The 14,921-nt window shown below is 42.7% G+C and overlaps 2 protein-coding genes across 2 annotated transcripts; both read left to right on the top strand.

Moving 5' to 3' along the window:
* Positions 1 to 220: 220 nt before the first annotated feature.
* Positions 221 to 2,435, top strand: tstd3 (thiosulfate sulfurtransferase like domain containing 3). Its single transcript, XM_053881426.1, has 4 exons — positions 221 to 443; positions 529 to 693; positions 1,772 to 1,931; positions 1,999 to 2,435. The coding sequence occupies exons 1-4, from the start codon at positions 302 to 304 to the stop codon at positions 2,054 to 2,056; spliced, it is 525 nt and encodes a 174-aa protein (XP_053737401.1). The 5' UTR covers positions 221 to 301; the 3' UTR covers positions 2,057 to 2,435.
* Positions 2,436 to 4,422: 1,987 nt separating this feature from the next.
* On the top strand, positions 4,423 to 9,281 carry zgc:172323 (uncharacterized protein LOC564165 homolog). Its single transcript, XM_053880272.1, has 11 exons — positions 4,423 to 4,646; positions 5,344 to 5,503; positions 5,574 to 5,723; positions 6,137 to 6,256; positions 6,327 to 6,422; positions 6,500 to 6,634; positions 6,711 to 6,821; positions 6,906 to 7,016; positions 7,387 to 7,511; positions 7,595 to 8,860; positions 9,017 to 9,281. The coding sequence occupies exons 1-11, from the start codon at positions 4,423 to 4,425 to the stop codon at positions 9,108 to 9,110; spliced, it is 2,592 nt and encodes an 863-aa protein (XP_053736247.1). The 3' UTR covers positions 9,111 to 9,281.
* The last annotated feature ends 5,640 nt before the right edge of the window (positions 9,282 to 14,921 follow it).

The following is a 14,921-nucleotide window of genomic DNA, read 5'->3' as shown; positions in this document are numbered from 1 at the left end:
AGACATTTTAGAAATTCTTCTTGATTCCAAATCAAACGGTTGTCTTATATAGTTATTGTTTTGATATTTTGTAGTATTTAAGCATGAAGCACCATATTTAGTTACACCATTAAAAGCGTTATACATCTAAATGTCTCGTTGAGAGCATCATATCAAAATGATGCTGTCATGAACCGCTTGTCCTTGGGAGGACCCGTCTGCGCACGCGCAGCAGGTTGTTAGCTGCGCACCATAGCGGACGAGCAGAGGTAATTTCCTGCGGGTGTCATGTGAGCCAATAACTAGGGCTAAATAAGAAAACATGGCTCTCGGGAGGTGTCTAAGGTTTTCTTCAGTCGTCCCGAGACTATTGTGGAACTATTCTCAACGTCCTGGTGGTGTTCCTGTCCCACGAGAGCGAAGCTCAGTGTCCACTTTGGTCAACACACGGTCCGCGTCCACTAGTGAGTTGCTGTTAAGAGTACCCGCTAAATGATGTAACTGAACGTCAGTAGTGTTTAGTGAGTATATTATGTTCCTTTCCAACAGGTCGACCGTTATTGCGCGGGTTCTGCACCTCTCCCCCGAGTGCATGTGTGAGTTATGACCAGCTGAAACAGATCCTGGCTGAAGAGAAGGCTGTGGTCATAGACGTCAGAGAACCTTGGGAACTCCGAGAGTACGGATTCATTCCTGGGTCCTTGAACGTTCCATGTGAGTCGTCTTGAGATGGTGGATTTCATGTAGGAGCATTATTAAGCAACATCATTTATATAGTTATTTGAGGCTAGACACTTGAAGCAAACACTCTAAATCATCGTTAGTTTGTTTTAATAGCATGAAGTTGATACATGCTTATCTGATCTCTCTTGTATGATGTCAGCGCTGCGGAACGTGACAATCTTTCAGTGTATGTGCGTCCAACTGTTGGTAGATGAATGTACTGACAATGCACCAGAACCTTACTTGATGGCGATCATGTTGATGGTGTGTCTAGTAAGTTTAAAAAACAAAAAAGTCTTCCATTCCAGTCAGAAGTTAGAAAGATCTCATGCTTTCTCTGGCATTACTATCGAGCACAGACATCTCAGATACAGGCGAGATGAAAGAATCTCTCTGCAGCATCAACAGAAACGCTTGGAAGTTTCCATCTGCTTCTGTACTAAAATCTATTCCTAATTGTGAGATGTATGTTGTCACTCACTGTAAACTAAAATCTAAACAAGTTTAACTTCTTATTAGAACAAGGTCTTATAACAGCTGTATTCAGCCAGTGACATGGTAAATCAATAGGGTACACTTTATTCCTGCTAAAGCACTGGATAGATCTACATATTTTCAGATTTTTAGATTCGGCTTACCAGATGATTGTTGGTACCTCTTCTCATCAGAGGGGTTTTTTTTGCCATTTGATGGGGGCTCTGTGTTTGGGATGCAGGGAGTGAGTTCACTGCATTGAGAAATCAACAAACTTACTTGTAAAATGGTGGAAGAAAGCCTTTGATACTCGACAAGAACTCTCAATAGGGACACCTGTAGGGCGTCTGATGCTCCAAATTTTCTAACTGCAGACAAAAAATGTATCCACTTTCTCCAGAAAAATGATTTGAAATCTCTCCTCAAGTGTTTGCCAAATACTAATAAATTATTTACAATCTTTTTAAGTGTGTTTTACATTATTTCACTAGTTCATCTGTCATCAATTGAGTCAAATTGGAGCCCCTTGATTTGTTTGTTAGCATATTTAGCAGTTACGCAGAAAATGTGATTCACTGATGTGGTTGCTTCACAGTGGCACAAGTGAACACCGCACTCCAACTGGGTCCTGATGAGTTCAAGGAAAAGTACGGCGGGGAAATGCCACAGCAGTGCGACATGGTCGTGTTCACCTGTCTGGCTGGGGTCAGAAGCAAAACTGCCGTGGACACGGCCACATCACTGGGATACAAAGAGTGAGTTATTTCTGAACACAAAAACTCCGAAACGTATTGTTTTTGATTAATTTTCCTTCCATTCCAGTGTGCAGAACTACGCAGGTGGATGGCAAGACTGGGTGAAGAATGAACAAAATAAATGATCCTGATATGCCAGGAAATATGGGGGTATTTAAATTAATATTTTAGCTGGCATTATTGCTCCTGCCAAAAACTGTTCAAATCAAGGGCTTTGCGCACAAAACCTGTGTATTTCTAAATAACTGAACTACTGAAATAACTGATTTCTTTTCATTTAAAAAGTCCTTATTGCTGCTTACAACATCCCATGCATAGACCAGATTCATCTTCACATTATCCAGCTCATAATGACACCCGAAGATCCATTGACAAGTCAGACGAGGTAATCTATGCAACAGATAAAAGCAAACGTGACCTCAGTCAAATCTGCTTTCTGATGATGGTTTATTGCTGTATATGTCTGTGCAAATGTGGCAAATTGTATCCAGTAATAAAAATGTTTTGGCTTAAAGTTGTTTATTTGTTGAAGCGCACATTCATTTTAATACTTGGTCATTTATGTTGCTGAGGTGACAAGTGATGCCGCCGCTGAAGCATCTTGTTTAATATCAACTCTATGTCTGTGTGAATTTGCCACCGAACCTCAAAGTTACAATAATGGAACCAGCCGTCACCAGCAGCGGTGACGCTGACATCTGCTGTCCACTTTACAGCCGTCGATGAAAGTCCACACAGATATCGTAAACTATCGTCTTGTTCAGCCCATTCAGAAATAGACTCACTCTGGCAAATAATTAAGCTCTGAGTCATATGACCGGAAAATGTTAAATATGCACTCCACAAACTGAGAAAACTCATTGTGAAAAGCTAGGGAAGAGCAAAAGTTCATGCTTGGTGTACTTTGGGGTAATTTGGCTCCCTTCTGTTTTGGAAACTGAAACAGCCCTGTTGATACTGTGGTTGCCTTGACATTTCTTTGAAACCTGATTTTCTGCTTTAAACATAATAGAGAACCACAGGCAGATGTTTACCTGAGGTGAACTTCATATAACAATTAGAAACTTCAAGTACAAAATAATTCATACACTATATTCAATATTTTCAAACATTATTTTTACCTCCCCATTTGGGACGGCCGGGCTGTTACATCATCAAAATGCTTTAAATAAATGGTAATAGTTAAGAGTGGTGCACGGTTTCTAAATGTTTGTTTCGTTTTTAAGTATAAAAATAGCTTTTAAATTGCCTCGGACTGCAAAAGGTTGATTTTGATTCACTAATACAATAATAATTAATTGATCCAAACTACACATAAATAACATGAATGGTAATACAATGTGCTGTCATAACTAAAATACCCAAAATAAGACAAATAGAGAAAGAAAAATATATACATTATATTTATACCTACATCAATTTTACCTACAAAAGGAAGGAAAGGAAATGATTCCTTATTTAGCAATAATTGAAAGTCACTATGAACAATACTGCACATAGAGAAAGGTTATATTGCCGATATAGATATAGTTTGATATAAGCTAAATTAAAACAATTGAAACAATGAGTACCTAAATTAATTTGTGCATACCATTAGCACATTTACATACAAACAAAATGATCTTCAACAGATTCGTGTGTGTTGTATGTGACCACTGGAAGATGTCAGTACATGTCTGAGGGTATATAATGTCGCCTGCAGTGCATGTTTACACTATGTGCTATTATATTATGAGCTTGAAGCCATGTCTAGTGACCCCTGACCACTGAGCCCTGTAGGTGTCAGCAGCAGAACTGCCTTAAACAGGCCGCACCACTGCTTTCTCCCCTCATATCACTGTGCCATGTCAACCGTTAACTCCAGACTACATCTCCCCCTCAGCCTCTTCATTTTCCCTCTGAAGCACTTAATTCCATGTTCCTTTTTTTCTGCGTACTGAGCTTTTTAATATGGCGAAAACAGACCAGACTAATAAGTACTCATTTATGTCAAATCTTGCCAGGACTCTGTCCCTCCAGAGTGCTCATCAGGTCACCCTCCAGCTTCCGCTTGGCATTCAATTAGACTCCCTCGTGCCATCAGAGCGGATCAAATCATTTCACGGCCGCCACGACTGACTGGACACTGCCGGCCTGTCTGTCTGCCGGCCAGCTCTGTGCTGGACGGTGAGGTGGTGGTGTAACCCTAGCAGGACCTATTATGGTTGTGATAAAGACTGACCATCACAAACGGGGGTTGAAGCCTGCTTCCATGTCCTCACTTCAACTGATGCTGCCAGCCTCGGTGCCAGGCTCGCTCATCACAAGCTGCTGACAGATATCTGAGTGGAAGGTCAGGCCAGCGCTAGTGCAGAGGTTCAAGATTCCACAGGTGCTGGCTCATGAAGTGGATAATGTCAGACAAGGCATGCCATGGGGAGTATAAAACCAGCGGCTGGGAAACACACAGACTCAACCAACTCGTGAAACGAAGCCCTCTGACTCTAGCACCATGAGTGGAAGCCCAGAAAGGATCTCGTCTTATCGCCGTCACTTTGAGGACAGCAGCAGCTCGTCCTACCAGGTCAGAGTGTCCAGCCCTTCCCCCAGTCGACGAGATGGCCGTCACGGGTCCACTGGCTATCCCTGCAGAGTCGGGCCCAGCAGCGTGCGTGTGGAGTCAGTGGGACGGAGGACCGCCTCGGCCGCACGCAGGTCTCGCATGGTCGGAACAGGGTAATGTTTCAGCTTTCGTGACCAAATATCCTGACGCATTCATTAAAACACGTGAATCAGCCTGTCCAAAAAAAAAAGCCTGGAGATATGAGTGGCGTATATGTGGAGGCAGTAACATAACAGGAATGTTTTGACTGGAACATTCTTTATCGAAGCTAGAGGGGAAGTTCTTTGGTACTTAAGTTGTGAGTGCTTCTGAATTTATTGTTGGTTATAATTCTCTTGAGCCTGACTTGGATTAGTTTTAGGATGTTTTTTGGTGCTTTTATGACGGAAACGTTTATGCCAAAATATGACTTTTAACTCCAGTGTTTCAGGTGGTGTATATCCTTGCTTTTTAGCTGGACACATTAGCCCAAGTCTGGCTCCAGACATGAGCTTCCCCATGTCCTCTCAAACCCACTACGGTTATGTGACTGCATGCGTACTCTTGGGAAGGCATTTGGCCGATTTCTCTTTAAGCACTTAAAACTACATTGTGTTTTAGTGCTGGTACTTCAACACATTAATTTGGATTAATTCATTACAAATATTTAATTGACTCAAATATCAGTCATTAATCGTGGATGAACGTTACATATGGAGGCACATTTTTCATTGCCATACTATACAATGTGATGTCCAAAACACCCATAAAAACGGAAACTGATGCAAAAAAAAACAGTGGCACACAATTTCACACGCATCCTTGTTGCAGAGTCAGTTCAAGAGCTCTGGTGTGTGTTGGGCCAAGTGGAGAACCTCCCATGGATCTGGATGTGGCTGCCGCCGTGAACCAAGATTTTCTGAACACCCGCACCAGTGAAAGACAGGAAATGGTTGTTCTCAATGACCGCTTGGCTGTCTACATCGACAAAGTTGGTCATTCGCATTTGTGATGAGCGAGCCGGGTGGAGTCAGTTCCCTCACCCCTATCTTTCCCTGTAGGTCCGTTCTCTTGAGCAGCAGAACAAACTTTTGGAAGCAGAAATCGAAGCCTACCAGAACCGCTTCCAGAAGCCAACTGGTCTGCGACTTTTGTACGAGGAACAGCTGAAGGAGCTGAGAAAAATCGCTGATCAGATGAGGGTGCAGAGGGTAAGAGCCGTCCGTAAAAAAGATACACGTCTTGAGTTAATCCTTTCCACTTCTAGCACTCTGCAGAGCAGAAAGACTGAATTCGTAGTTACCGGCGAGGTTTACACTTAGCTGAGCCGAGGAAAGGTTCATCCAAGCAGTAACACAAGACGTCAACTTGGTGTTTTCAAGGTTCCTCACCTGGTAACTGGCTTATTTCTGGCAGGCAAATGGAGAGGTGTCTCAGCGTGTTAGGGTGTCATAGAGTACAGCTGTCTTTTGCTGTTTTATGCACAGATGAGATGACTTGGTTCTGTGCTCGCTGACACACATACATACACCTAAATGTAAGCTAGGAGGATCTGCATTTCGCACACATCCTGCACACACCTCCAACTCGACGACCACATTACTTCTGGCATCTTGGTTTCCAGGACATTTCCTTGGCAGCCAAGGAGTCCACAGCTGCTCAACTAGAGGCTATCAAAGCAAAATATGAGGAGGCAGTTGAGCTGAGGAAGAAGGCAGAAGCTGATATCGAGGCCTTCCGCCCAGTAGGTGGCCTTTTATTTGTTAATATCAAGAAGATATACTGTATTTTATGATCACAACGACCCTCCTCAGGATGTGGACCAAGCGACTTCCTCACGCATCGCTTTGGAGAAGAAACAGGAACAACTGGAAGTTGAAATTGAATTTTTAAAAAGGATCCATCGACAGGTGAAAATTTATTCTCAAGGAAGACTGATGACAATATTTCGCCCCCCTGTTTCACAAGATGGACATATTTCTTCCAGGAAATTGAGGAGCTGATGAGACAGATCTACGCAGCTCAAGTGTCAGTGTCGAGTGCCTTTGCTATGCCCGATCTAGCTGCGGCCTTGAAACAAATCCAGACCCATTATGATGAGATTGCAGCAAAGAATCTCCAGGTAGAAGGATGAATTGAAAAAGAAAGCAAATATTTTTACAAAATTCTAATCACTTAATTCACACCCTTGTTCTCAGGAGATGGATTCATGGTATCAGAGCAAGTTTGACGATATCAGCAAGAAGTCAACAAAACATGTCGACACGGTTCGGAGCTTTAGGGAAGAAATAGCGGGTGCGAGAAAGGATGTAAGTATTCTTGGATTAAAATAATATATATTATGTGTCATATTTTTTTGTAATATAACGAAAACAATATGAAAACACCTCTAGATCCAGAACAAGGAGCGAGACTTGGACTCTTTGAGAACAAAGAATGAAGCTCTTGAGGCTGAGATTCTTGAGAAACAGAAAAAGTACAAGAAAGAGATTGAAGACCAACAGGTACAGTAGCTTGCAGGTTTTGTCTGCTTGCAGTCTATAATATTGGAAATTGGTCAGTGAGCAGGAGTCTAAAATTTAGAAGAAATAAAGAAATAATTACAAATAAACAGTCCATTTAACTCCATTTCAATACAGACTAGCCCTTAGCAAGTAATTGTTGGGAGATAATATCCATTTTTGGAAGCAAGCAGTTGTCATTGACGCAAGTCAACAAAACAGTAGATTCTCCCCGATTCCATAGTGCAGAAGATGGTTTTTGGGTTCAGCCATTATCAACAGCCCCCAGAGTTCCTCAGCTTTTGTGTTACTCAAATGTCTTATGGGAGTGTTATCTTAAATAATTTGACCATTTTCTGTTGTTGTCCTACAGGCACGTATTGAATCTCTGCAGCTTGAACTGAAATCCATTAAGGAGAAAATTGCCTTGCACCTTCGCGAGTACCAGGACCTCCTGAATGTCAAAATGGCTCTTGAGATAGAAATTACAACCTACAGGTGAATTTGGTTTTTATGGAGGACGGCTACTGGGTTGGTTTCAAGTGAATTTACTGACGCTGCGCTCTGTTTCTTCTTCTCAGGAAACTAATTGAAGGAGAGGATCTGCGGCTGTCGGGTGTGGTGCAAACCTTGCAGCTCACCAGCTGTAGCATGAGTGCCATTGGTTCTGGGATGGTTCCAGTCAGTGGAGGAGGCATGGGCGGTGTAGGTGGAATGGGTGGTGGAGTGAGTGCAAGTAAAGATGGGACAGAAGCAAGGCCCAGTGGAGATGATGGAGCTACAGGAAGTGGAAGTGCAGGAGATCGAAGAAAGGAGGTGGGAACTGGAAATGGGCTAGGCATTAGAGGGGCCCCGGGTCTGGAGGCTGTTGATAGCAGGTGGGTCAGCAACAATTTGGCTCCTGGAGGCTTAGGTTCTGACACAGGAGAGTTTGGTTCTGGTGGTCCCAAATCTGCCAGCAATCGAGTGAGTCCTGGCAGTACTGCTGGTGGGTTAACTCCAGGTAGCAATGGTGGCAGTGTGAGAGACATGGATGTTGGAAGATTTAGTCCAGCTACCAAGTTAGATGGTTCAAGTCTCGGAGTTGTTGTTGACAGGGTTCCAGGCCCTGTAGGTACCGGTGCACGAGTGGTTGCTAATGGTCTGGCTGCAGAAACCAAAACTTCTGTGGGAGGTGTCGACACGAGAGGTGAAAGTAACAAAGTGGCGAGGACTGGTGGTGCTAAACCTGGTGGCCTGGGTAAGGATGGTGGTTTAGGAATTGATTCTAGATCTGGTGTTGATCATGGAGATGGAGGTGCGGGAGATCCAAGTGGACCTGAGGTCTCCACTGTAAGACAGCATCCCAGTAACGGTGGTTTGGGTCAAGGAGCCTTAAATTCCACAACACATCCAGGAGGTCTTGCAGGGACCAGCGGTTTCAGGAAAGACAATGTAGGCTTGGGTGCTGATGGAAGTACTGTAAGTTGTGTTTCTGGTCGTGGGGCTAATGTCAGTAGCTCTGTGACTGCTGCGAAAACCAAAGAGGCCCCTATTAAAGGAAGTTTTCATGATAACGGCGGGGACAATCTTGCTAAGGGGACAAGTGGATTGACTCAACGGGGTGAGACCAGGGCCAGTAGAGGAAGAAACGGAGTGAGAGTTGGCGGAATTGGCTCTGACAGGAATGACCGTGGCTCTGGCTTCAGAGATGGAGTCAAGGCGGCAAATGTAGGAGAGGCGTTGCCAGGTGTAGTCAAGACTAGTAAAGGAACGGGTGATATTGGTTGTGCTATCAAGGGTTATGGTTTTGATGGGTCCTATGGACAGGCTGTGGAGCTGACGGAGAGAAGAACAGTGCTCATTAGGTAAAAGTACCGTTCAAAAAAAACAAAAACAAAAAAAAACAGTCTCTTGATTAAGAAGCAACCTGTATCTGGGTTAGAGCTAGTGTTAGGGTTAGAGCACGCACACCGGTCTGAGCATCTTCTGTAACACGGGGTCATTTGTCTCCTTTTCAACAGAACAATTAAACATGCGGACGATGTCCTGGAAATGGATCACCAGGAGCAAACCTACATCATCAGCGGCGCCGCGGATGATTCAGACAACGAGTGACCAGCACCAATTCCCAAGTGACCAGCTCTCACCCCAAAGACCCGACGCCCCTTTGAGATTTGCACTGACCAGTCCCCCATGTCTGGACACTAACCTTTGCCCTTTGCCCTTGACAAGTCGACCATGAATACCCGTGTCCACTGAGTCAGTCCTTCAACTATATAACGTTTTTAAATAGCCTCTGTTGAAGGACTGCGCATCTAACCCTCCCACTTACTTGAGTGCTAATAAAGCCATCTGTGTTCAATAACATTGCGCTGTGTTATTTGGGTTTCTTTTGTGACAATTTCCTTTTATTTTGCCTTACATAGAGAAGCATTGCTTCTATGCCTGGGAGATGAAGAAACGGAGGAAACAGGGAGGAGTGAGCGCACAGGGCAGAGAGAGAAAGAGTCACCTGAGGGTCCGGGCGTGTGTTCTGACACTTTCTCGAGGGCTAAGGAATCCATCAGTCAAGTTTAGTGCAGCAGTTTCCTGACAGCACACAGCCGTTTCCTGTCCTCATTCCATCCAGATCCACACCTTTTCTTACTTCAGCTGATCGGGAGCGATTGGATCCGGCCAGGAGATGCCAAACACGCTCAGCTTCCTGCATAGACCCTGCAAGCAAACACATGCAACACACTGCTCGTCTGCATCAGCATGGCTGTAAAAAAAAAAAAAAAGACTAGCTTCTCATTAGAAATGAAATGTGACATAGAATAGATCTGTGTTGTACAAAAGCTTCCAGAACTGCAATGGCTATTTCTTTCACTTTGTGTAGATCATTACCAGGTAGTAAACTCACAATTAGGTTTCTAACTGCACACATCCTTATGAGCAGCACAGCTATGTGAATTATAGCTGGACAACCTTGTTAGACATAATCAATATTAATGCTAGACATCACTTCCACAAGCTCATTGTACCCAAACAAGCAGAAGACAATTAGTTTGAGGTCAGGACTGTCAGTGGGCGCAGTAATGAGGAGCTGCGAGACATCCATGTCATCTACTTCTGTCGCTGTGTCGGATCAGACAGCTCCATATACATCGACATATATACACTAAGAGAGAGAAAACACTCATCCATATGATGGCACGGAAGCTATCATCAGTTTAATGAGCTGATATTCTAGTGTACGTGCATATGTGTGCACACTGAACATGACACTATATTAGAAGTGTGTGGCAGCCTGTGCATCTGTGATCCTCACATTAAAACAATTAAAGTGACTGCAAATGTATGAGTTTCTGTGTGAATGATGGGGTCTTTGTCTGCTTAGAGATATCACTATTGTAAAATAGTGATGCATGTATTCATCCATGAAGATTGTTTGCATGTGTATTAATTTAATTTTTTTTTATCTTACCTGCTGACCCAATCCATCTTAGCCCCCGGGCTTCACATGAAATAGGATCAAAGGCAAAAATGAAAATAAGCGGCCAGTGGCTAGTTCAGCATCTCCTCCCCATTAAAATATACTATTTACAATATATACAAGGAAGTAAATCAAACACATATGGTTCATATTTGTTTAACTGTTTACAAAATTGTAAATAGTAAAACAATGATAACAATTCTTATTTGAAGCACTTTTTCAGATTCTTCTGTTTTCCATAATAAGCATGTCAGTCAGGTCTGCTTTGGTCATACGGTGGCATGTTTGGAGACATGCTCTTTGCCTTTGGATTTTTAACTCACACTTTCAGTTGTTGCAACTCCCTTTAAAGCAAAGTGGGTCACGAACCTTTATCCCGGTCGAAAAATGCAGTTTCTCCTGCCGAACATTGGGAGAGGTTGTTGTATTCACCGTCAGGGGCAAAAGTTGTGACTTTGTAGGAGTCCTGGGACTTTCGTTCACTTTGTGCCTATGCTTTGGGTGGCTAAAGCCCAATTAGGGAGGGGCGACACGCTGCATACATTTGCCTAGAAATGAACTCGTCCATTAAAAGTGCCGCTAAATGTGCTGGACAGCAAAGAGAATCGGCCTGACTGACACCTCCTTTCTGAGGCGCTCGACTGAGAAAAGGTATGAATTTATAAGATGCACCGAAACATATCAATTCCCGCAAAGTCACACGCTTTTATCCCTGTTCCTTCAAGCGAGATAAAGAGAGTTTCAGTCAGAGAGATGTGACTGAAAAAGCCGCGGCAGAAACTTTGAATTCCGAAACGGTGCAGCCCTCCAGAGCCAGAAAAAAAAAGAATTGATTCTGAATAGAGCCACGCATGAGTGGGTTTGAATCCAAGGCTGTTTATATGGGTCCCCTCTAATGCGATTTTGAATATTAGTCTGGGTTAAAATCCCAATCATGTCACCTGGTGGGAGTCCCATACAAGCATCATTACTATTCAAACGCACCACTAATGTCCCACCCGCACCAGGCTGCTGGTCCAGACTTGTTGGTGCAACATCCTTTCAGACCATGCGGTCAAAACCACCTTATGAGGCCTTAACCTGAAAAAGACAACAAGCGAAGATCAAGCCTTTGGGAAACCATGTCTTCCAAGGGATCAGCACCATGAGAAAGCCACGTTCCCTGAGCTACGTCCAGAATAGGAAGAAGAGATTTGCGTTCCGCAGTGTTTTTACAGACAGAAGCAAAGACAGTATCATATTGTTAAGAGTCTTATTCTTTGGTTGAGCCATAAATAAATAGACCGGCGCAAATTTGGGGCTAAAGACCATGTTTTGTGTGGGTCAGCACGGAGAGAAGACCAAGACCCAGGCTTTGAGACAAAGATGGTGCCAGGTAAATAATTCTAATATCCCATCAAGGGTTGCCTCTGGAATATATCCTTTGCCATATCCATGAACCACTTTGGTTGTCTTCATTTTCTCCTCTTTCCTGGTACCTCCAGCTCCAACATCGCAAAATTTGAGGGACATAGACTTTGGATTGTTTGTTGCTATCACAGGCTATGAAAATAAAGACCAATTCAAGCCCCACTACCAAGAACTATACCCAAAGACTGGATGAGACTTCATGAATAGGACAATACTACAACAGTCTTCGAGAATGGTCTCAATTGTAAGAGTTTGCGTAGTTGTCTTGACTCACCCAACACCCAAACTTCTCTCCATTTTTGTGTCTGTCTCAAACACATTTTCAATAATCTGATGGACATCATGGTGTTATTTGCGTCCAGAGACTCACACCTCCTCTTTGGGGTGGACACAGTGATACCATGGAGGTACCTTCTGATGCACTCAAGAGCTTGCCCACAGAGTTGCCTGCCAGTAGACCATTGCACTTCTTCATGGATCACACACACATCACTTATTAAAGGCATAGCACCCCCAGTTGGGTAGAAAATATGGAGCATTGCTCTGAGAGCACCAAAGGGTGAGGTGTGAATGGACACAAGATTGTGAAATGGACATTGGGCCTCATATTTTTTAAAACATGAGGATCTTTAAAGAAGCCTCAGCCAAGAATAGACTTGGACCTTTAGTTTTGAAAGAGTCACATGCGGTAACCAAAATGTTTAACAAGAAAAAAAAACAGAAAATTCAGCAAGCCTTTAAGGACAAAAGAGTATGTGCAAGTGTAGGTATTATAGTCTTTAAAGTGTCACTATGTATCTATATAATGTTCAAAACATTTGAGTCATGAAATGCAGCCATATGAGAGATACGTCAGAGCGGAACACCCACTGTTGAAAATGGGACCTGTCCCACAAGACTAATGAGCGTGGATTTTTGGCTCTGTGGTGAACGAAAAGGGGCTTTAAGGTTTCCAGCAGTTTGAGGTTCCAAAAAAAAACAAAAAACGAAAAAAAAAAAAAAAACCCACAACAACTCTGTTGATTTCACTCGACCAAAGTGTGACTGATGAGCTTACATGAGGAGAAATAACTCATCTGGTCAGAGTCTCTTCTTTAAAACGTGGGAATCGTGAAGAAACCGGCCACATTGCTAAGTGGGACAATGATTGTGCTTCTCTTCAAAAGAGCCAGGCAAAGTTTTATGGGTCAACATAAAAAATGTGTTTTCTTGTGAGCTCTGAGGGGTCTTCAATGGTCGGCCATAGAAACCAATCCAGGAGAGGTGGTGGTGAACCTTTGGCACTGCTCAAGTAGAGTCAGGCAGCCTGAATAGATTCCCTGGTGGGGCATTGCTCTCACTATTTACCGCCTTGCTTTGCAGACAGGTTGTTCCTCTATATTCATGGCTCATTAATGGCCAACCAGTTCAATCAGAGCCCTGCAGTTTAGACTCTTAGAGTCCCCCCTTAGATCCTGGCAAGAGGCGAGCAGATGACCATAAAAAAGCCTCTCTCCTCTCAAAACTGCGATTCTCTCCAGCTCGTAATTTAGCTGGATTACAGAGACTTCATCTCGGAGAAACGCAACAGAGGAATGCTGTTGATTCATTCCCAGAATAAAGATCCAACCATGTAATTAATGTGTTTTATTCTGCTCAAAAAGGAGGAGGCACAATAACGCCGGTCAGGCCTTTTAGTTTCATTAAATTCTCACACCTCTTTAGATGTGACACCAGAGACGTCAAAAGACTTTTCTGGTCTCCGTTCGCGCACAGAGGAGCGACTTTCAGAGCAGCTCCGCAAGTCTTTCTCTGCCTCCTTCACGGGAATAATGAATTTGAGTGTGGAGGATTGCGGCTCTTTGCAGCGGCACATCAGGATGGATGGGAACCAGCCGCAAATGGAGGAGCGTTAATAAATAACCGCCGCACAGCCAGGCGCAAAAACCGCGTCTATTCATGAGATTGTTCGCGTGTCCTTCAAACTGTGCGCAGATTACTGGCTGCATGACCGCAGATTATTTCTCTATATATCACCAAGTATTATCCCTCTACGCGATTCACACATTATTTTGTTTAACAGCAGCAAAGAGAAGGAGGGCAATGACGGAAAAATATTTTTGTGCCGTAGTAATGTCCACTTTTATTTAGTTTTAGTTCCATTTAGTATTCATTTAGCGTTTAATAAAAAACGCACTAAAATTAATAAATTTTATAGCAATTATTTTTCTTTTCTTTTTTTTTTTTTACCTAAAAGTGTTATATTATATTCACGAACATTATGATTGCATAAGCCTCGATATGCACAGTCGAATGGGCACACACAGGGACACGCGCGCACGCGAAACCAATTATACTTTTACACACACATACACACTCAGGCACACACGTACACACAAGGATGGTGACACGTCAGTAACAATTATTGGTGGAGTGTCTTGCTCAAGGACAGAAGTCCTGGATCTACGTTTCTTTTTTTTAGATCGCCCACTAATTCGATTTTAAATTCGACATTTTCAAGCTTTGTTGTGTAGAGATAAAAGCCTTTTTTCCAGAATACAATGAAAAGGAGCTAAAAGAAAACTAGTGCAAATTATTAATATTATTTTAATTGGAAAGTGCATCCCACCACTGCCGGTTTCGTACATTAACAATATAAACAATATATATTTTTGACATTCACACTTATGACAGAAAATAAAACGGAAAATTGTTATGTTTGATTTAAAACATTTTTCTAATTATTGGAAATAAAATGGTAATATGACAACTTGTATATTTTTTAAAGCAATGCGCCCATAAAAAAAACATTGCACCGTAGGAATTCGTGATCACACATCAACAACGAGGGAACATTAAGTATTGTACTTCATTTTTTTTTTTTTTTAATAATAAAAAGCTGTATTTGACTGGCTCAGTATGAGTCTCTCACGCCTGGACAGGTGGAAATAAGTTAAATTCATTAAGTTAAACGTAAATTCTCCTTCTAGCATAATGTTTATTAATTAATTATAAATTAATAATTTTTTGACAAAAAAGTAAAACAATTCTGTTTAAAAAAT

This window comes from Synchiropus splendidus, chromosome 12 (genome assembly GCF_027744825.2).
Source record: "Synchiropus splendidus isolate RoL2022-P1 chromosome 12, RoL_Sspl_1.0, whole genome shotgun sequence".
Lineage (NCBI taxonomy): Eukaryota > Metazoa > Chordata > Actinopteri > Syngnathiformes > Callionymidae > Synchiropus > Synchiropus splendidus.
The sequence above is the reverse complement of the archived record's forward strand: the minus strand, read 5'-3'. Positions and strand labels throughout refer to the sequence as shown.